The sequence below is a fragment of the Corvus moneduloides genome, chromosome 17 (genome assembly GCF_009650955.1).
Source record: "Corvus moneduloides isolate bCorMon1 chromosome 17, bCorMon1.pri, whole genome shotgun sequence".
Classification (NCBI taxonomy): Eukaryota; Metazoa; Chordata; class Aves; order Passeriformes; family Corvidae; genus Corvus; species Corvus moneduloides.
In genome coordinates this window covers 13,067,553-13,089,375 of record NC_045492.1, presented here as the reverse complement: position 1 = coordinate 13,089,375, position 21,823 = coordinate 13,067,553, and the positions used below count along the sequence as shown (strand labels likewise).

The window sequence follows — 21,823 nt, the reverse complement described above, 5'->3', positions numbered from 1 at the left end:
CTCAGCTTGAAGACTGACTCGTAAACATTGGCTGACAGGCATATCTTTCGTCTCACTGGCAGTAAACTGATCTGTCAAAATTCCCAATGAATATTCCGAGACGGAGGAGAAAAGTAATGCAATTCAAATTAGGTTAAATCACTTGAGTTAAGATTTGGGATTCCTCCCTCTCAATCTCTTAGGTGCCCCTTGAAGGTGTCATTCTGCATGAGGGATGTCCAGCTGCAGTGAAACACCTCCAGGAAGAGGTTCAGGAGTTTATTTGCAGTGTCCTTGTTCATGTCCCTGTCCTACCTCTCCACAGCTCTGCCCTGGGCTGCCCAGTGCTTCTTTCCTGGGTCATTCACTGCTGTTTCCATCACTTCTGCATTTCCTTCAGCGAAGACATTGTTTATTTCCACACATTCCACGAGCTGAAGATCTCTGATAATTTCTTATTTACATTTTAAAAGCCACCAAGTCAAACTCTCAGCACTGCCTGCACACTTTGAAGAGCGTTTTGAGCACTCAGATCACTTCTCTGCTAAGCTGTGGTTGAAATTCAGGAATTGCAGTGGGCCAAGTGCTGCTCCTGCAATAAATTTTCTGGTCTTGTAAGGCAGCTGAGAGCGGGGTTTGATCCTGTTGTTAATCACCATAATGGTAAACAAACCCTAATGTTAGGAATGCATTAAAGTCAATGAGAAACAGCATTGCAGAGGGAAGTGGCGGGCGGCTGCATTTGCTCATTATCCACTGGATAACCCCAGCAGTTAATGCCTGTGCAGGCTAATTGCTTTGCTTTCTATTTTAGACCAGAAAAAGTCATATTTGAATACAAATCGGGCTGCCATGTTTATCACAGAGCATTTCCTTTTTTATGACTAATTAACTTTCTTTTGCACTTAAACTGCTAAAGCAAATTGAACTCCAGGTTCAGGAGCATCACTCTCTCCTTTGGGGAACACATTTAGAATTCCAGCAAGGGATCCCAGATGATCTGGAATGCTTTATTGGCTCTTCAACCCTCACTTCAGATCACTCCAAAATCAAAGTGATGCTGCAAAGGGCTGCTTGTTGTGTGACTTACAGCGTTCTCTGCTGTTTGCAGAGCAAACCGATGAAATATGGACGTGTTTATGAAATATTGCCCAGGAGAGATCATTTCAGGCACTCCAGTTAAATCTTTCTGATTGCCACAGTAATTGTTCTTTTACAATAACAGTGGGGGTTGGAAAAGAATAGTTTGGTTACTGAAGATTGATTTTTGGATTGGAAGGGGTTTTTTTTCTTTTTTTTCCTCTCTGTAAATCACAGAATCTTGTGGCTTTTGCCTAATCCCCACCCTGTCCCCAGCCCAGAGCTCTGAGTGCCACTTCCAGCCCTTCCTTGGGCACCTCCAGGGATGGGCACTCCAAACCTCCCTGGGCAGCCCCTGCCAAGGCCTGAACACCCTTTCCATGGGGAAATTCCTGCTGCTGCCCACCCTGAGCCTGCCCTGGCCCAGCCTGAGGCCGTTCCCTCTCCTCCTGTCCCTGTTCCCTGGGAGCAGAGCCCGACCCCCCCCGGCTGCCCCCTCCTGTCAGGGACTTGTGCAGAGCCACAAGGTCCCCCCTGAGCCTCCTTTGCTCCAGGCTGAGCCCCTTTCCAGCTCCCTCAGCTGCTCCTGGGGCTCCAGAGCCTTCCCAGCTCCGTTCCCTGCCCTGGACACGCTCCAGCCCCTCTTGCAGTGAGGGGCCAGAACTGGACACAGCACTCGAGGTGTGCCCTCACCAGTGCCCAGCACACAGGGACAATCCCTGCCCTGCTCCTGCTGGCCACACTATTTTTGATATAAATTTTCTGTTTTTTTAGGCTGATGGCAGCCTGGCTTGTCCACAAAGGTGAGTTCAGTTCCTGCAGATGGCGCAGCCGGAGGGAAATGATGTATTTTTAACAAACTGTAATTGCAGCACACGTTTCCATGACCGACAGTTCAGTGCCTGAACACACTTTCTGATTTTAGTGCATATTTTCATAGTTCTCTTTTGCACAACACTCAAAATCCTTTCAAACAGGGTAACAGGAAATGCTCTGAGTTTTATTGATGAGTTTTATTGACTGAGTGGGGAATTTGGGCACGAGGAGGGTTTGGCTCTGGTCTGGGCTGTGTTTGCATTTATGTAAAACCCCAAGTACAGCCCAGCGAGGCGTGTCCTGAGCTGACCTGCCAGTTCAACTGTTTGTTTGTTTGTTTGTTTGGGAAATAGGGGTCATGGGGGCAGCAAAAGCAACTTCTTTTGTTCTGTTTGGTTCAGCACTTGCTAAATTCCAACACAATTGCTGCCAGGTCCTGCCAGAGAACCTGGATCTGCCAGCCTGCCTGGGTGTGCAGATGTTCCAGGCACTGCTTGCCAACTTCCTGGAAGATTTTCTCTCTCGGACTGGGTTACTAAGACAACAGCCCCACTCGATTCTTTGAAGCCAATTCATTATTTGAACGAACAGAACGAGTCCTTCTGCCACTCCTTGCATTTCTCCAGTCATTTTTAGCTCTCACATTGCCTCGGGGTGGTTGCAGGGTGCTGACTTGTTAATTATGCAGCCTCTCTGTTCTCTAAAACTCCTCAGAATGTGCTGGCAGACGCTGCTGGACCAGTTCTCAGTGAGATCCTGGTCTGGGATGCTGCTGTGTGACAGCCACGTGAGGATCAGCTCGGGCCCAAAAGGCAAGCGCTAGGTTTCTGGTACATATTCATGAACAAATCCTTCAAAAGGAGGTGGCAGCACGTTGTGGTTTCAAGTTATTGTGATTCATTCACTGTAATGTGATCTTTGTAACACGCACCGGACTGGGAACCAAACAGTGGGAGAAGAAATACATTTGGCTTGAGAAGAATTTCTTTAAATGTCCTAAAAAATATAAATGAATGGTCCTTAAGGAATGCCGGAGTGTGGCTGAGCTGCAGCATTACAGAAATTCAGCATTCCTGCAGTGTTGTCAGTGGTCTCTGTGATGGATCAGAGGCATCCATGGATTGATTTAAGATTAGTCCTTCCAACATTTTTAAGACTGAGCAGTGAGATGATTTTGTTGTCCTCATTCCTTAATTTGAGGCACTTAAAAAAAAAAAAAATACTGAACATGAGCTTCCTAGAGACTTGATAATTGCTATGAATTTTGCATTGAGGGTGCTCCAGTATAATGAAGATGGTTGGAAAACCTGGAAAGAGGGAGAGAGGTTAGCTGAAGGAAACATCCTAATTGCATAAATCATTACTCCAGGGCAAAACGTAATGAGAATTTTTTAAAACGTGAGCTGTCTGCACTAAGACATCTCTTTAACCTCGTGCCATCGTGTCACACCAGTAATTGTTAATTTTAAATGAATTCCTCTTCCCCCTCCACGTCACTGATGCTTTTGATTATTCTGAAGAAATCACAACAATCCTCAGGATTGATTTCCCTATAAAAAGCCTCTTCTTGGTCCCCTGGTGGGAGCAGGTGACACCTGAGGCCATGCAGATCTCAAAGGGCTGCTCTGGTGTGACTGTGAGGACTGATAGGTACCTTGTGGGATTAATCATTTAGTCACAGTCCATCCTAATTCTGCCATAATAAATACCAGCAGAAAACCCAGATGTTGGGGTTAAATCCCCCTATTGCACATCATCCCCCTCAGTGACAGCCGTGGCTGTCAGATGAGCCCTTGCCTGGCTCTGGACCACATCTGACCCCCGAGCAGGAATAAAAACCTCCCCCACAGGACGTGGTGGGGGCAATTTCTGTGCAGTCACAGGTGAACAACTGGAGCAAGACTAAAGAAATGTTTTTATTCAGTAACGTTTGAAAGAGTGATTGTGAGAGAGCCCTGGCTGGGGAGGCCCATTCATCCACTTGATGCCTCTGTGTGGTTACTCACTTTTACACAGGAAAAATCGTCTGCCACCTTCAGCTTTTCCCTCCCCACGGGGGAGAGGCAGATCCGCACTTAGCTCACTAAAATATGGCCAGCTTTGGGATTGCTCACGTCTTTACCCCCTGAGCTCGCATTCCTAACCTGCTCCTCCATTCCAGTGATGCCATCACTGGAATCTTGTTCCTTCCCCTGGGGGACGGGGCTTTTTCTCACTTCCAGCACACAAATGAAGCTCTTTGTCTTGTTGTTTTCGCTTTTATTCAACGAGTTGCAGGTTTGATGCAAATCCCATTAAGCTCCCGGTGTATGTTGGATCATTTTCCTCTTGCAAAGCTGCTCTGCTTTTCCTTCTGTTCCCTGCTAGGGAGAGGTGAGAGCCTCCACCAGCTGCTGTCTGGGCTGGGTGTCGTGCTCCTAATGCTCCTTGTCTGCTCGCCAGCATCGTTTGCAGAGCTGGGATAATGCCAAGAGAGGAAAATTGTACTAAAAAAAAGGTGGTTTAACGTTTCTCCTGCATTTTAGTACCTGTAAATTAAAAACAACCAACCAACCAAAACAACCCAGAGCACTTTACCTGCGTGGCAGAGGATTATGGGGCTTAGTGCAATTATGGGGCTTTAACAAATGGTGCTTTTAATTGCCTTGTGCTCGTCTACCTGGCAGTGATTCAGACAAGGATGTTTCTTGTAATCAAACCTGCTCTGAAGCACAAACCAGGCACGTCTCCCTCCGGGGAGATCCCCACCAGGACCTCTCCGAGTGCCGGAGGAAGGGAGTGGACGTTTCCAGGCTCTGGATGCCCAGGAAGCCTCTTTGCACGGAGCTTTTGGGGTGGCACATCCCAAATGTTGCCTCTCGCTGGCTCCTGTGAGCTACTGTGCTGGACCAGAACCGCTTCTGGCACAGCACTAAAGGGCAGCACCGGTTTTGTTGGAATTTGTGCCGGTTTTAACACGTCAGGGGCAGGAGAAGAGCCAAGACTCCACCACTTACTGATAAAAAATATAATGCTGGGAGGGTGGTGCTTAGAGGAAAGCCAGTGGGGTTTAGGTCTCACTTCAGCTCCTGCAAGTCCTGTTGCCTCTGGAATATCGGAGATGCTGATGGGTCTTCTCACAGCTCTTCCCAGCCCTGACTGTGTGACAGGGAAGCAGAGTTACAGGGAGGAATGTCAATCACAAATGTGACTTTTTGACTGGGTTGGTTGTTTTTCTAAAAATTCTTAATTTTCCCCAAAGCCACGAAGATTGATCAGCTCCACAATGCCAGGGGACATCAAACTGGATGCTCCCATTGGAACTGCAGTGGCTTCATCTCCCAAATTACTGCTTTTATCTTATTTTTTTTTTTAAGTAATTTCTGACTGATTCTAAAATTCTTGTCACTGAAAGACTGAGGAGTTGTGAGCAGCACTGTAATATTTGCTTTTATCTGTCATGTATATTTTCACTTGCTTGGAGTTAATTTGTCACATATTTCATAATTACCATTAGCCATCTGAAACCTTCTCTGATGCAACGCTCTGCCAGCGTGGCCATTTGCAGTTACTCACTTTCAATTAATCAGATTTGTAAATAAACCTGAAACCCTCTTTTGATCTTTTTCATATTTGCAGGACCTGCCTTTTAGCTTCACCACACTGGATTTTGGTACTTCATTCGTTTGGAGCAACCTTTTTGCCCAAATATCTTTCAAAATATTGCAAAGTCCACGTAGGCTGATTTAATTTATACGTTTTGTATCTGTTAAATTCTATTATTGAACTGTTAGGGTTTTTTTCCCCCGTCCTTATATTTATCAGTAAAAATATTTCCCAGCTCAATTAATGCTTTGCATTAAGCTACAAGGAGCTATTTAGTTTCCATATGTGCAAGTTGTATTTTATTTAATATTGATTTCTTTTTTAATGTGTGGTCTGTGCTTCCTTAAAGCCTGGACTGCTTTTTTTTACTGGCTCAGTTATGAAAGGCTCCAAAAGTGCACCCAGAGTTGATTGCTTTGCCTTTCAGCCCTGCAGTGCAATTGTTTGTGTTCTGGAATGTTTGGGAAATCTCTCCCTGCCAGATAAGGACACATCAAAGCCTTAATAGTTTATTTTACAAGGATATTTTGGAGTCTTTCTAATCTGCTGGCATGATTGCTTATCTTCTGCACTGCCACTTGTTGAGTGAAAGGATAATCTTCCTTTTGGATTAGGTTGGGAATCTTAGAGCAAAAAGTGCCCATGTGAGAGGAGTTTATTGTTGCTCCTGGTGCTTCTGCTGAAGTTCAGGGAATTTACTGAGACCAGATCAGGTTTTCATCCTGCTTAGCATTAGCTCAAACTCCCTAAAAAGAGTCAGTAAAGTAAAATCAACACAATTATATAGAAAAACTTCTCTGCCTTTCTTCTAGAAATGAAGGTACAAGCAAAAAATGACAGTGAATCCACGGCAAAATGTTTTCTGGGATTACTGAGGCTGTCTGGGCTGAGATGTCCATTAAGAAATGGGCAGGACTAAATCAAAACTCCACACACATATTCTGATTATGGTGACTAAAAGATGGTTCAAACCAAGCTGTTCTTCAGGGTCATGCTGTGATTCTGAAGTGAAAATGCCTAGAAATGTGATTTTTAAAACTTAATAAAAAACCAATTGGTGATGTTAAACAAAGTCAGATTTTCACATTTTCAGTCCATTTTTGAGAGGTGTCAACAACATCTGAATGTATTTAAAATGGACTTCGAGATTCCACTGATAATAAATTTTATTATTTCCTGGCAGTGGTTTCAAGGATTTGTTACAATGCAGTGGAGCCAAATTCCTTAATTTAAGTTGGATACAGGAAAAAAAGTTCCAGGAGAAAAGCCACAAAAGAACTTTATTCATCAAAATCACCAATTCCTCACACTTTTAAAGCAAGAGTGTCACAAAACCTTTAATAATAGCAATTGTAGGTTTGTGTTTTGCTCATGAAAATACCCAATTGCTAAGCACATTTCCAATGACAATCTATGTAATTAGATTTGTAATTATACATTTTGTTTGGTGGCAAACAGTTTGAAACAAAGAAGAAAATGTGATGATGACATTAAATATTACCCAGAAATGCTTTTTAGCAACGCTGCCCAAAGGAGGCCTGATAGAAAGTGCTGCTTCTCATCAGAGGAAATATAATTTGTTAAAGTTTGGTGTTCAGGAAGGGAAGTGCCCCAGAGTGTGAGGAGTGAGCAGACTGAGCAGGGATGACAGCAGCGCCTGTTCCAGGCCCAACGCTGCTCCAGTGCCATGGAAACAAGCACTCATCCATGATTTATTGCCATGACTCAATCCAAGCATCACTTCTGCTGTCCTGAACTGAACCACAGCTGGGAATTAGGGTTCACTGGAGCTGATCAGTCCCAGTGCCCCATCCATCTTGCCAGGCAGGTGAGATTAACCCTCCCAATTAACATTCCCAATTAACCAAGGAGACATTTGAGCCTCTCACAGCAGCCTGGCTGTGCCATGGGGACTCAAACTGTCCCCAGGAGCCACAAACATCCATGTGTTCCATGAGATAAATTGCCCTATTTTCATCAAGTGATAACCACTATTGGCTTGTGTGTTGTTCCAGGATGTTCAGAAAAGTGGGAACAAGCTGCCAGAAAAGTGGATTAGGGGGTGACATCTCTCCACATCCAAGGGATTGCTGACCAGGAAATCCTGCTGGTGCCCAAAGGAGTGGCCCTGACAGCCTGAATGTCATTATTGATGTCCCCACCTTCTGCAGGAACATTTTTGCTCCTCTGTGAATTCCTGCAGTAAAAGATTAATTGTGGAGAAGAACTTGACATGGTGAGAGCCCACCTGGAATCCTGCATCCAGCCCTGGGGTCCCCAGGAAGGACCTGGAGCTGCTGGAGAGAGCCCAGAGGAGGCACCAGGACGAGCAGAGGGATGGAGCAGCTCTGCTGGGAGGAAAGGCTGGGAGAGCTGGGATTGTTCAGCCTGGAGAGGAGAAGCTCTGGGGTGACCTCAGTGTGGCTTTGCAGTGCCTGAAGGAGCTGCAGGAAAGATGGAGAGAGAGTTTGGACAAGGGATGGAGGGTCAGGACAATGGAGAATGGCTTCAAACTGGCAGAGGGCAGGGTTAGGTGGGATATTGGGAAGGAATTCCTCCCTGTTTGGAGACCACGAGGAAAACTCTTAAGACAAAGGACAGACCCACGTGTCCACGAGTGCAGGCTGGGCTGAAGGGACTCAAACTCTGCCAGTTCGGATTTACTGAGACTCCAGCCAAAAGTTACAACAAGCAGACACCAGTTCCTCCAGAAAAAACCCTCATAACTGCTGTTATTGATGGAGAGTGAAACCAGGGCTTTGGAATTACTCATCCATCACTCAGGGAAGGAGGCCTGGAACAGCCATGGCCTGAGCACTGCTCAAACACCATTCCATGAGTCAGGCCATTAATTTGTGATGCCACCACGGGAGTGCTTTGGTTTAGGTGCACAGTGAAGGCTCTTGATGAGTCAGGGCTGTGCCTTTCAGTGCTCGTGGTCAGAAATTCCCAAGAATTGCAGGAGAGGAATGAATCCCTCCCCTCATCTTCCTGAATGAAGGCAGAGGGGAGCCTGGCACCGCTTTAAGCACAATAAAACCCCCTGGAATCTGCTCTCACGGCTGCCAGGAGCTCCAGGCCCTGCTTGCTCTTTGCCCTGTTCACTGCAGTTTATACCTGTGTCTAAAACCTCCCAAATCCGCAGCAAAATGGGAAAATCCTGCACGTGGCAAAGCCTCCCTCCAAATGTAATAACCAGGCTCCCCCAGGACCCTGCAGAGGGAGGCGGCCAAACCCCACTGAAAATCCATTAAGAGCTGGGCTTCCTTGAGCCCTTCTGCAAAGCCCAAAGCACACAGGTGATTTCTGGAGCACAAAGCCATGCCCACGACTCCTGCAGTAGTGCCAGGAGCAGGGCTGCTGCCAGGTTTTCATTGCTGCCTCCAGCCCTGGCAGTCTGAAGGGACAGGTAATATTATTACATCGAGATTAGCTGCAATTTAAAATTACTTCTCCCATTCCCACCTTTTGTTTTTTCTGGCAGTGGTTTGTGTTGAAAAAGGAAGCTCTGAGTGTAGAAATTCACAAGGACTTACTCGGAATGACCAAAATTTGAATTTCAATACCCTTGAGTAACCCTTAAGAGTCCCATAATAATGCTATTATGAGGTTTTAACACAATAGTTAAGTTTCAGCAGATGTTTTGTTGTGGGTTATGGAGAACACAGGTTCAGTAATTCTTCAGCACTGCATTTTATAATAATTTCTAACCTTTTGCCTCAGTGCTTTTTGCCACCCAAATTCACTTTTATATTAATATTCATGTAACATTTAAACTGCTTTGTAAACGACTGATTGAAAAAATGTGAGCATAAAGTGAGATAGACATGTCTGGCCACAAATGATGACAGAGTGAAATCTGAATTAATGTAACATTTAACTATCAGTGAGGAAACAGAGGCACTGCTGGCAGGACTTGTTAATGTTGGGCAGGGCAGGTTTCTCAGGTTGTCCTTGTTGTTTTAGTTTAGGAATGAGTGGGGTTTGTATATTTTGTATATTTATTTTGTATATTTATAGCTGTGCCTCTCTCCCCTCTCTGCTCCTGCTGATCCGTGTGTGTCCCCCAGTCAGGACAATGATGAGCCCCCAGAGCCAGGCGAGCAAAGCCACCTGTGTTCATGAGGCCTTGTTTGAAATCATTTACATGAGAGACACAATTTGCAATATTTTCTGTGTAAATTGCAGGGAAATCAAGGATAATTGGGTGTTAAGTGGTTCTGCTCGGTTCCTTGGGGAAGGAGCTGCATGAGAAAAGCCTGCAAATCCCACCCCACTGCAGGCAGGTGCTCAATTCGTGGCAGCTTTGTTGGAAAACTTGATAAACTTTGGGTAATAATAAACAAATAATGTTATTGAGATGTTCCACAGTCAGAACCCCCGAGTTTGTGCATTGTTTTTGGGCGACCTGACACAAAACTGAAATCAGCTCTGGCAAACTTCTGTTTCCTGCACCACGTCCTGCAGAGGGAGGAAGACAAAATCCACCCTTCCCACCTTCCCACCAGCTCCAGGGCACTGGGAGAGCTTTGGCTTTTCCTACCCGCAGTCCTGGGGAACGCTCTTTGTTTTCAAACCAATTCCTTTTATTCAGGTGCCCAAATGCTCCTGCAAATTCAACCCTGCCCAAGGAAGTGTTAAAATCCAGCCCCCAAATCTACTGCTCCTGAGGCAGCACAGAGTAACAAACTGCCTTGTAAACTGCCACTGTTTGGTGTCTTTTCCAAATGCCATCTGCGAGGACTATAATTAGAATATCTCCTTTTCCCCAACTCATTTAACAGCAATAAAAAGATCAAAAAACAAAATTCCAAGCATAAATTTTCTGTAGACGTGCAGCACTAAATGCTTAAAGCAGCATGAGGCAGGAGAAGGATTTGCCTTACAGCTATTTTGTTAACACAGACATCAGATTAGCTCGACATTAGCTCAGGAATGAGTATTTAGGGCAAAACAATAGGTAAGAAATGTCACTGGAACCAACTGGTATTGGAATCTATAAATGTGTACATTGAAGTCCAATTTAGAAACAGCTCGTGTTTAAATTTGTGATGTAAAGCAAAGAAGCTTCTACTTGAATTTTCAAGTAAAGCACTTGAACATTTGGGTTTCAACTGAAACTTAGCTGGTGCTTTTCTTGCAGGATAATAATGGCAAATTATTTAAATAATAATATGATGTACTTTATGTGATAATTTTGTGTAATAGCAACCAGCATCCTGTTCCAGCACTGATCACAGCCTGAGAGCTGGTAGGAACCCCAGATCTTTTTCTGGACAAGGTTACAAGGTTCAGATTCCTACAGAATGTCGTTTAAAATGTCAGACACCATTAAATACAAGTCCTGCCTTAAATATTGCCCTGGGTGCCATTAATACTCTCCCAGTTGGGTTCCTTTGTGAACATACAATAGGCAAAACATGAATTTATGGTAGGATTTCCACACATTTGGCTGCCAAATCTCCCAGCTTGACGTTGGCAATTCCAGCCCTGAGAGAATGGGAAAATGCTGGTTGATCCCAGAGATTTTGATGTTGCCATCAGCAGGGCCAGGTCCTGTTTGGAAGGATCCCTTGAGGAGTTATTCCAGGTGCTGTTGGGCAGCGAAATGCTCCTCCAGAGGCAGCACAGTGAAATCCCAACCCTCAGGCACACGGGAATGATCAGAACCCAGCCCTTGCTGAGGTCTGAGCCTCTGGCAGCGCTGCTTTGCCCGCTGCCGGCCCCACCAAGGCTGCGCTCACAGATTTCGGGACCAGCTCTGGGATCAATGTCCCTGTGCTGGCTCAGGCAGGAAATCCCAAGCAGGCAGTGGGGGAAATGCAATTTTCAGGCGCTATCAGCACAGGCTGATTCACCCCAGCGCTGCCACAGCCCCGGCTCAGAGCCGGGCTTTGATGCTCTGCGGGCTCTGATAAATCCCCTATAGGCACGGGGAGGATGGATGGTGACCCCCTGACCCTGTTTGATCCCCCAGCCCGCTCTGCAGATGCAGGAAGGTCCCTGGATGTGTCTGCAGGAGAGCAGCGATGCGAAAGCGCTTCAGTGCTTGAAACTGCCACCAAAACCACAAAGCAAGCGAAATAAACGTTGGGTTTTTCAACGCTGGATTCCCTTGGCTTGCACATTCACTCAGCACGTATTTATTTCCATTTTAGCATTCCCTGTGTTGACAGGAATTTTGTTAGGGACAAAATATTCCAATCAGAGCAGTTTCCAGTGAAATGATGCATTTCCTCGGCTGCCCCAGCCCTCCCTTCACTCTCTCACCTCTCTCCACCTTGCTCTCCGAAAGCAGAATTCTTGGGATGAAGCCTGCAGAGGGAAGGCAGTGGCAGCACTGTGCAAAGTGACACGGTAGCCTGGTTAATAGATTATTTATTGGCATTAAATATTGATTATCAGTGGCTCCTGCTGGCAGGCACTTCCCTGCTTGCTGCACGAGGAGCTCTGCTGTTCCTGCTGTTAGGATGGGGTTTTTTTGTAAGTTAAATGTTCAGTCTCATGAATTTTCATGTTTTGGCACTGACTGACATCTGCATAGTAATTCTGCCAGGGAGGTCTGCACGCATTCCACTAATGCAATTTTCTACCTGATGGATTTAAAAACCCCTGGAGCGAACGAGGATGTTTTAACCAAGGGTCCTGCCCTCACTCCACCAGGGAATGCTCGAATTTATGCCAAATTTTATGGGTTTTCCTAAATTCTGTGACCCAACACACAACTCCTCAGCCTGAAGCCTGACAGAGCTGGACATTGCCTGCCTCTTGGGAACAGATTGTGGATGATGTACAAAGGAAGAGGTACAGAAGGAGATGGAACAGCAGGGAAAAGTACCTGAGAAATCTTAATTTCAGAAGAATTCATTCACTCAAAATTAATTAGCACAATGACACGTTAGTGGGGAAGGAATTTCTGAGCAGTTCTGTGCTGTGGATCCAGCGTTTGCACCAGAGGAGAACAAGCCACAGTTATGAGGCAAAACTAATCAAATCTCTGCATTCTGAAAGAAAGAAATTCAGGATCAACTTCTCTTTTTTTGGCTTTTTCCAAAATTAAATGATCCAAGGCAGCACTTTGCAAAAGGCGAATAAGGGATTTCAATGTCTGCAGTAACATGAGAGAACCCATCAGTTTTTATAAAGAATTACAGTCTCTTATTTCACTCATTATCTGTCACATTTCCTCACAGCCAGAACTCATCCAAATTCACAATTCCCACTGCAAAAATCAGAAGGAAATGTCAAAAATGTACCTCGCACCACAACAAAATTAGACACTGGAATGCCCAGCAGCTTTTCATGGAGATCCTGTGGTTGAAATATTGCATTCCAGTAACCCCAGAGCACTTGAAAAGGTCAGCACACTTCATGGTGATGTTATCATCTCCAAGCTCCTCTGGAATATCAAAATCATAGAGGAAAAATGTTGGCATCTTGACCTTATGGAGGCAAAATGGTAGGGGGGCATTTAATAAAAAAATATTGACGTGTGCTACAGATTTCCAGAAAATCATTTCAGGGGGATCAAGTGGGAAATTTTATTTATTTTATTTTTTTTTTCAATCAGAAAATGCTTGACTAGTCCCAGGAAATAACTTCCATGGAAAATATTGCTTCCTGAAAATAAGCAGTTTTTTATCCTTTAACTTGGGAAGTCCCAGAGATGTTTAGCAGATTTCAGCTGTGATGAAATAATACCCTGGGCACAGGGGATGAGGTGCTGCAGATATAATAAAATGAATGTAACTTCCTTTTAAAATGTCAGGATGGCATTTTGGGGAAAAACTGAGTTAAAATTTGTGACAGTGATTTGTGTTTGCAGGGGGCTAAAAGCAACGAGCTCATCGTAGGGCAGCACGAGAGTTCTGATGAGATTAAAATATAACAATAATCCAATTAAATTATTAACAAGAGGCTGGTGCTTCAAAGTGACCCTTGGCTCTTATCTTCCCAAGAAATAATAGTGATAATATTGGCATTAAAAGGAGAAGGATTTCAGTGACAGCTTATTAAGGAGGTCTTTGACAGTTTAGAATGTAGATAAAGATAAATATAGTGCTGCACTTCCTTGTGGTGAGGGCTAATAGTCAACAGACCCAGGGAAAGGAAAGGACTCCTGTCAAACCAACCAGGGCACACACTTGCATATTAAAAAAGTGGGAAACAAGTTTTTTTCTGGAGATAGCACCGAGTGGAAAACCTGAACAATGAGATTTTCTGTCACATTCTTGGAGCATGTTGCCCACACAGAATTAAAGTGCCTTTTCTCTTTGAAGCGTGGCGTGTGTAAGGGATTTGTGCTGTTCAAAGGGAAGATGTAAGCAGACTCTAATATCCTAATTCATCAAAGAATAAGCACAGGCTTAAATCCACCTTGGCTTAGCCAAGCTCTCAGGAACGTGTTTACCTGCAGGAATATGCCAGTGACTAATGAAACCAGCAGTGAGTGTTTGCAGGTCCTGCCAGGGATTAGAAGAAACGTCCAAACTTGCTGAAAAGCCATCTAAAGTGGCTCTGTTATTTCTTCCCTGCTGCAAATGCCTTTGAAGCCCTGCTAAGACTCTCTGGTTTTGTTTATTGTTGTTATTATTTAATCCTGGGTTTAGAACTCACTTGATGCTTCCAGCATTAGTATTGAACAAAAGTGTGTTTCTTGGTAATTCCACAGCCTGGGCTTTGTCAGATACAGCTGGTGTGTGTGGATTCCATGGAATGGTTTGGGCTGGAAGGGATCTTAAAGCTCATCCTGTTCCACCCCTGCCATGGGTGGGGACACCTCCCACTGTCCCAGGCTGCTCCAAGCCCCATCCAGCCTGGCCTTGGACACTGCCAGGGATCCAGGGGCAGCCCCAGCTGCTCTGGGCACCCTGTGCCAGGGCCTGCCCACCCTCACAGGGAACAATTCCTTCCCAAAATTCCATCTAAATGTCCTCTCTGTCAGTTTGAAGCCATTCGCCCTTGTCCTGACCCTCCATCCCTTGACCAAACTCTCTCTCCATCTCTCCTGCAGCTCCTTCAGGCACTGCAAGGCCGCAGTGAGGTCACCCCAAAGCTTCTCTTCTCCAGGCTGAACAATCCCAACTCTTTCAGCCTTTCCTCGTAGGAAAGCTGCTCCATCCCTCTGAACCTGTTGCCTCAAGGTCATATTACAGACTTAGAATATTTCTCTGATTTCCAGTGTGTTTTGGTGCACGGGAGTGAAAGGTTCCTCTGTTTCTGACTGAAACATTATTTTATACATTCTGTAAAAAAGCTCTGTGAAAAGGAGCGGGAAGTGTAGATCCCAAAGTGAGGACTGCAGACTTGCCTCCTCCATCCTCAGCGAATCAGTCCTTCAGCTGGAGAGCCCTCCGAAATCCACTCTATCAATTAATATCTCGCAAAGCCTTGCAAAGCATAATCACCTCTTCAAGTGAGAGCTGCAAGCACCACTCTGCCACTGCATCATTCCTGGCTGCTCCCAAAATGAGGGAGCCACACATTCAAACCTTCTATCAGAGGTGGATTTGGCCTCGATAATCTTTTCCTACCTAAATGACTCCGTGATTCTGTGAACTAAATAAACACGGGCAATCTCTTCCCCACAGCCCTGCGCTCGGCCCAGCTGGGGGCTGCTCTCCTTTCTGTGCTCCGTGCTGCTTCCCTGCTCTGCCTTTCTTGCTGTCCCATTTGTAATTTCCACAGCAGGATAATTCCCAAAGTCACCTGTCTGGCTGACCACCTTGGGCTCCTGTGTCTGTGACTCTATACAAGAAGTTACGCAGAGATGAGCAGTCCCCCTTGCCAGGACACGTTATTTATAGCACGGCACTAGCAGGTAACCCGTGTGGAGTCACCAGAGCCCCTCTCTCCTGATCTCTGGAGTACTTGGCAGTGTTTGCACATTCTTGGGAAAGGAGAAATTGGGAGCCACAGAAGGCAACCCCAGGGCCTGGTGCCAGGCAAGGCCTGTCCTTACTGCAACCACACGCTGCCCAGAAAACGCAGCTCAGGCTCGTGTGACATTTCCTCGGCGTGAGGCACGGCCACAGGGCAGCAGCTCGGGTTACCCGTCCTTCGGAGGACATTCCGGAGAATCCTGGCTGCATTTCAGGCATCTGAAAGACTTCCAGGGAAAGCCACTTTCCTGGAGAAAAACCACAGGTCTGAGAGGCAGGTGGCCCCGCACGGTGGGGCCGATCACGGTGCTCTCGGCTGAGCCACCTGCAGATGGAGGGCGGGGTGCGGGATCGGGGCAGCGGGGGCTGGCGAGGATGCGGGGATGGAGCAGGCGGGGGTGGCACAGGGAGTGCGGACGGGGCTGTGGCAGCTCTGCCCCGGCCCGGGGCGCTCGGGGTTTGGTGCGGGAAGGTGCGGGGTGGAGCGGAGCGCCCCAGGGTGGCTCCGGGGGTGGTGCGGATCGTTCCGAGGGGCGGTGCGGGGCTGTGCAGGGCGCGGCGGGTTGTACCGAGGGGGGCTGCGGGGTGTACCGAGGAGTGCGGCTGTCCCTCCCGGGGCGGTGCGGGGTGTTCGGAGGGGCGGTGCGGGGTGTTGGGAGGGAGGTGCGGAGGGAGGTGCGGTCTCTCGGGGGGCGGTGCGGTCCCTCCCGGGGCGGTGCGGGGTGTTGGGAGGGAGGTGCGGGGTGTTGGGAGGGAGGTGCGGAGGGAGGTGCGGTGTCTCGGGGGGCGGTGCGGGGTGTTGGGAGGGGCGGTGCGGGGTGTTGGGAGGGGCGGTGCGGTGTCTCGGGGGGCGGTGCGGTCCCTCCCCGGGCGGTGCTGTCGCTGCCGGGGCGCGGCTCCGGCGCTGCTCGGCCATGCGGACGGGCTGAGCGGCGCTGCCGCCGCCTGTCCCGGGCAAGGATGGCTTCCAATTTCAACGACATCGTGAAGCAGGGCTACGTGCGCATCCGGAGCCGGCGGCTGGGGGTGAGTGCCCGGGGGCGCTTGCCCCGGGGCTGGGCATTTTGCTCTTTTATTTATTTTTTTTTCCCCTGCTGCTCCTTTGTCTCTTTTTGCAAACTGAGCTCGGTGGGTGCATCCGCAGGGGAGCCAGGAAACAAAAAGATGGGGAGAGAGGAGTGAAGGCGCCTAAATATATAGTATGTATAGGTGTGTATGTATATATTTATTTTCTCCTCTCTCTCCCGCTGGGAGCCGGGGATGCTGCGCTGCCTCCACCTCCCGGCGCTGCCCTTCGCTCCGAGCGCAGCTCCGGGAGGGACCGGGGCTGGCGGTGGCCGTGCCCCGGGACTGGGGGTCCCGAGAGCTCCGGGCAGGGCTGAGCTGAGCGCTCTGGAGCCGCTCAGGTGCTGCGGTTCCTGCTGCCAGTTGGGGTTTAAGGTCTTGCCTGGGAGGAGTGAGGGTTTGCGGTGTCTTCAGGGCTTTTAGCGTCGCTTGAGTTGCGCGAAATGAAAATTCGCCAAGCCCGCTTTGGCTGCTGGTGTAATTTAAAGTTGTTTTCAGGTTGTTTTGCTGCCACGGCGTGTTCCCGGTTCCGGCTGTAGGTGCTGGATGTGCCGGGAGTGGCAGGGCAGTTCCCCGCAGTACCTGGGCTGGAATGAGCTCTGAAATTCCTGGGCTGTTCCCCCAGTCCAGGGGCTGCTGCTCCCCTGAGCCGTCCGGGGATGGGACTGGAGAGCTCCATGTCCCTTAGTGAGCCTGGCTCAGGGGGATGCACCTGGAGGGACGCTTTGCATGTATAAAACCTTATCATTTGTGTATCTCCCTCTCAGGACAGGAAAGAAACTGATTTATTGTGTTTATTCCAAACTGATGGGTTGGCAATTCAGAATTTGTTCGTTTTGGTGAAGTGTCTGTGGTCCTCTGAAGGCTTTTGCTGCCTCACTGCAGTTACAGCTCCCATCTCTTGCTGTATCCATGGGCAATGACTTCTCCACAGTTTTGGTAACTTCCATCTCTCCGGCTGTTTTGGAAACAGGAAAGCATTTAAAAGTCTTCCATCAGGCTGGATTTCTCATCCCTGCGCTTGCAGGCACAGGTCATCCTGTAATACTGTGTGATTCTGTGACAGATTGAGGTAATGTCATTCGGAGAGGACCTGTAGTAAATTTGGCACAACTGGTGTGTCATGATTCAGTTTCATTACTGAATATATATCAGTGTTCAGTTTGCTCCAGCATAAAGGATGAGTAAGATTAGACTGTGATACGTTTTTCCGTACTGTAACAGTGAAGCTCAATGAACATGTGAATCAGGCTTATCTAACTCTGGAATAGTTGTAAATGCTGTCAGTGCTGGTGCCTTTCCTTTATAAAGGCTTTCCAGACCTCTCTGAGAGTGCTGGTGGTGAGGAAATGTTGGATGCCCTCTTAGGAGATGAGCCTGTGACAGCTGAGTGCAAAAATAGAGAAATGGAGAATGACACCGAGTCCATGGAAATGGAACAAATGTGAAATGTTTCCTTTGAAAGGACAGTTTGGATTTTGTTCCAGTTCCAAAGGTTTGTATCGTTATCAGTGGCTGGAAAGTACAGAAGGGGTGATGAAAAGTGCTTTTGTGAAGCAGTCCAAGCCGAGTCCCAGAGAGGTGCCATGGCTGAGGATAAGCCCTGAGCTGCCCTCAGCTCTGATTTTCCTGTCCTGACAGCATTCCCGAGCTTGAGAGGGACCTTGGGAGGTACTGGAGTCTGGCTGCTGCTGCTTTGGATTTGGTGCTGGAGAGGTGACCTGGGCAAACCCTGCTCCATTTGTTGGGAATAACCAGCCTGACCAGCAGCAAAGCTTTTCTCTCCTGGTAGTTTCCAGCTTGGAATGTTGGCCCAGGACTCGAGAGCAGATGTGGCTGCAGCTTCTTCCTGTAGCATTTTCTGTAAACTGCTTACAGCCCAGCACCCTGACTGAGAGCAGAACTGGGGAACTATGATCAGTCTGAGTTCTTTAAAGGCTGGACTGGAGTGTGTCCCTGCTCCTTGGTGCACCTTCCTCCTGGCTGCAGGTGTGATGTGACACCTGCAGCTGGCTGAGCTCCTGGCTTGAGCAAGAGCTTGAATTCAATCTCACTGTGTGGCTGATGTGGGCTTGGCTCCTTCAGAGGCTGAAGGATTTATGCCAACAGGTTGTTTTCTGGTGGCTGTGCTGGGGAGGGCTGTGGGACACCCAGGAGCTGCAGGTAGGAAGGGAAAAAATACTTTAGATTATAAAATAGTAACTTTCAGACAACTTTCCCATGCTGTGAAAACATCAGGAAAGATGAGCCTACTCCAGCCCCGTGTAGGATTCCTGTTTAATTGAGAGGGATCTCAGCACTCCCTGTGTGACAGGATGTGAGTGGGAGTCACTGAGATACATTCCTGTATTCTGGTGGCACAGCTGTAATCTGAGCATTGTCTCTCCAGGCTGAATGCAGCTTCTGGCTTTGACTCTGTAACGCTGTGGTAATTCCATCTCTAAGGGAACTGGGAGCAGAGCTTGGAGCCACAAATTACCTCAAGAAATGACTTTCCTGAGTAACTGGGGTGCAGGTGCTACATTTGGAATGAAAGGGGTGCAGAGAAGCAGCTTGCTCAAATCCAAACCTCTTTTAAAAGGAACGTGACAATTCTGGAAGGCCCTACTTTGTAATTCCAAAATTGAATTTAGGCTAATTGGTTTTGCACCTGAACTCTTTCTGCGCACTTGAAACGTGGAAGTTTAATTGAGTATTATTTAATAGAATAGTTTCCATAGCAACATTTGTATCACATGTGTCTTCTGCAGAGCCAAATATATTCAGGAGAAAGCTCACTCTTCCCGATTCTTTCCATCCTTATAGGGAGAAAAATAATTCCCTCAGCCAATGGTGTCGGTCTGTTGTGTCATTAGCAGTGACACACAGGAGGCTGTGTGCTCGAAAACTGCTGACAGGGCACAAGCACAACCTTCCAGAGTTCTTTAAACCAGGAAAAAACCAGCTTTGCTTTGGGAGGAGGGATTCTGTCAGAGACCACCAGGACCTGTGTTTTGGGAAGGAGGACACCCGGTGCTTTGCAGTCACCTCTCAGCTGATTCAAGGCTTTATTTCTGTATGTGAAGCTTTATGGCCTCTCTCTGTCTGGAAAGGCTTTTTTGTGCTTAGGATTTTCAAATCACACCTCGTTCTGTGGTACAGGTGTGTCCTTTCTGAGGGGGAGCGCATCAGGGAGATGTTTCCCAAATGGAAAAGCCTGTTCCTGTCTTTCTGTTTTTGGGGTGGGTGGATGTGAACACACCTGAGCTTTGGCTTTAGGTTGGGCTGGCTCAGCTCAGTGCTCAAATACCAACTGAAAATCAAAACAGGAGCCAAGCTTTGAAACAGAGGGGTTTGTAGCACTGGTGAGCCTGAAGAGCTGTACAAGGGAAAAGGCACCTGAGGCTTTGTGGAGGGGAGGGAGGCTCTGCCAGTACTTGACTGACTGGAAAACATCAGCTTCCAGAAACGTTCTCACTGGTTTGCTTGGAAAAGAGGTGTTCCTTTCTTCCCAGCACAGGGTTTGGCTGTGCTGGCTTCCATTCCACGCTGCTGCTTTCCAGGTGGGATAGAACACCTTCCTGAGACAGCTTGGGATAAAACATGACTGTGCTTTGTGCCAGACTTTGTCTGCTCTGATCACACCTGGCTGCTGTGCAAGTGTTTCCATTGTATTCCCATTTTTCGGAAGCATCACTTTTAAACTCACGTGAGCTTCGTTCTGTGTGCTGTGGTGTGGCACAAGGTGGCTCAAAGCTCTGTGTGTGCATTCTGTTACTGAACAATCTTCCAGGAGAAATTCCAGGATGGACAGCAAATTTTAAACTTTTGTGGCTTAAAAGTGGTTGTGGGGCCATCTACAGCCATTTGTGCTCGGGTGTGCTCTTCCCTTGAGTCACAAGCTCCTCAAAGCTGCATCTGTCATGTCAATAACTCTTAAAATGTCTTTATTCCAGAAGACTTTTAATATGAGAGTCTGTGCCATGATCCAGTATAAACCCGGGTTGAAGCAAGGAATGCATTGTGGATAAAAAATAAAAGGCGCGGTTGTTTGCACACTTATTTATTTCATTAGAAACAGAACAAATGCAGCAGTTGTGCTGCTTTCTGCTTCAGCCAGCTTTCAAACTGAAACTATTTCTGCTCCCTGCCTATTTTCAACATGTTAATTCAGGTTGTCTTCATTTCATGGTGGAGATGCAAGACTAAGACAACTTTGGCTCTCACAGATGGAGCAGCAGCCTTCCCAAGCCTTACAGGTTATACAAGCAGGATAGGAGATGCTGAAATAACTTGAATATTAAAATTCAGGTGAGCCTGTGTTCTGGAAGAAGACAAAATGTTTCCTTTTATAAAAAAGAGGGTTATTAAAATAAGAAAAGTAGAGGACAACAGATGCTGCCGAATCAATATACACAGATTGCTGCTGTTGCAGCAAAGAAACACTTAAACAGTCCTGGCAATCTGTTGTTTGTTAGAAAAGCCTTCGGAAGTATTGAGCTGTGTAAAACAAATCCCACCACTCACTGGACACACGGGATGTTTACAGCTCAGGACAATAATCCAAGCCCTGACTGATGGGTGGAGCTCTCAGAGGTGGGCATCACGAGCAGGCAGCCTGATTTATTTTCTGGCTGCCTCGATTTTATGAGGGTGTATCCTGCGGGTGCGGCTCTGGGAGGCTGCCCCACGAGCTTGCATTACTATCAAGGCATTGCAGGCTGTTAAAAACCCTCATTTGGGAGGATCCACTGACTTATGGAGCCGTGCGAACAGCCAAGTGTCTGTTCCTAAAAATGCAGAGACTCCTTGGTCTGTCTGCCAGGGAATAAAGCTCGTGGAGGGGAACTGAGGGGCAGAGTGGAATTCTTTTTAGCTGGGAAGGAAGTGCTGCTGCCAGGTTTTTGTCTCAGGAGGTCCCTTCCACCTTGAGGTCTGTTTAACAACAGTTCTAATTAAATCCCCAGCCTGCCCTGGGGGCTCTCTGCAGCCCCCTCTGAGTTATGCAGGGAATGATCAGCCTCAGCTGGCTGCTGCAGAGGGCCCTCCATGGAAATCGGGGCTGGCTCCAGAAGGATCTGAGCACCCAAGGTGAGGTTAGCGGGGTTTCAGTGCAGTTCTGGTGTTTGTCCCTGGCGGGTTCCTGAGGACAGATCAGCCCTCCTCCTGCAGGGGTTCAGTCGTGGCTTGTCCAGCCTCTGGAACACTCCTGCAGCCCTGCCTGGGGAGAAGTCAGTCCTCTGATGGGGTCAGATTTGTGCAGGAGAGTCTTCAATTATGGCTTTGACCACCTTTGCTGAGGATGGAGAAACTTGTGCCCCTCCATGTGGCAGCAGGGCTGTTTGAAGGGCCAAAGGTGAGCTCAGCCCAGAGCCCTTTCCTTCCAGCTGCTGCCTTTGCAGGGCCCTTTCCAGGCTGTACTGGGTGCATGGGACAGG

The 21,823-nt window shown here is 47.5% G+C and overlaps 1 protein-coding gene across 3 annotated transcripts in view; it reads left to right on the top strand.

Annotated features, from left to right (window-relative positions):
• The first annotated feature begins 16,181 nt into the window (after positions 1-16,181).
• The window catches only part of DOK5 (docking protein 5), a 32,803-nt gene continuing 27,161 nt past the window's right edge, over positions 16,182-21,823 (top strand). Inside the window, exon 1 of one of the 3 annotated variants that reach the window (XM_032127119.1) lies at positions 16,182-16,367. In XM_032127119.1, the coding sequence (XP_031983010.1) occupies positions 16,302-16,367 (66 nt within the window). In that variant the 5' untranslated portion in view covers positions 16,182-16,301. The remainder of the gene's footprint in view (positions 16,368-21,823) is intronic. The other 2 variants (XM_032127118.1, XM_032127120.1) reach the window with 2 other exon arrangements.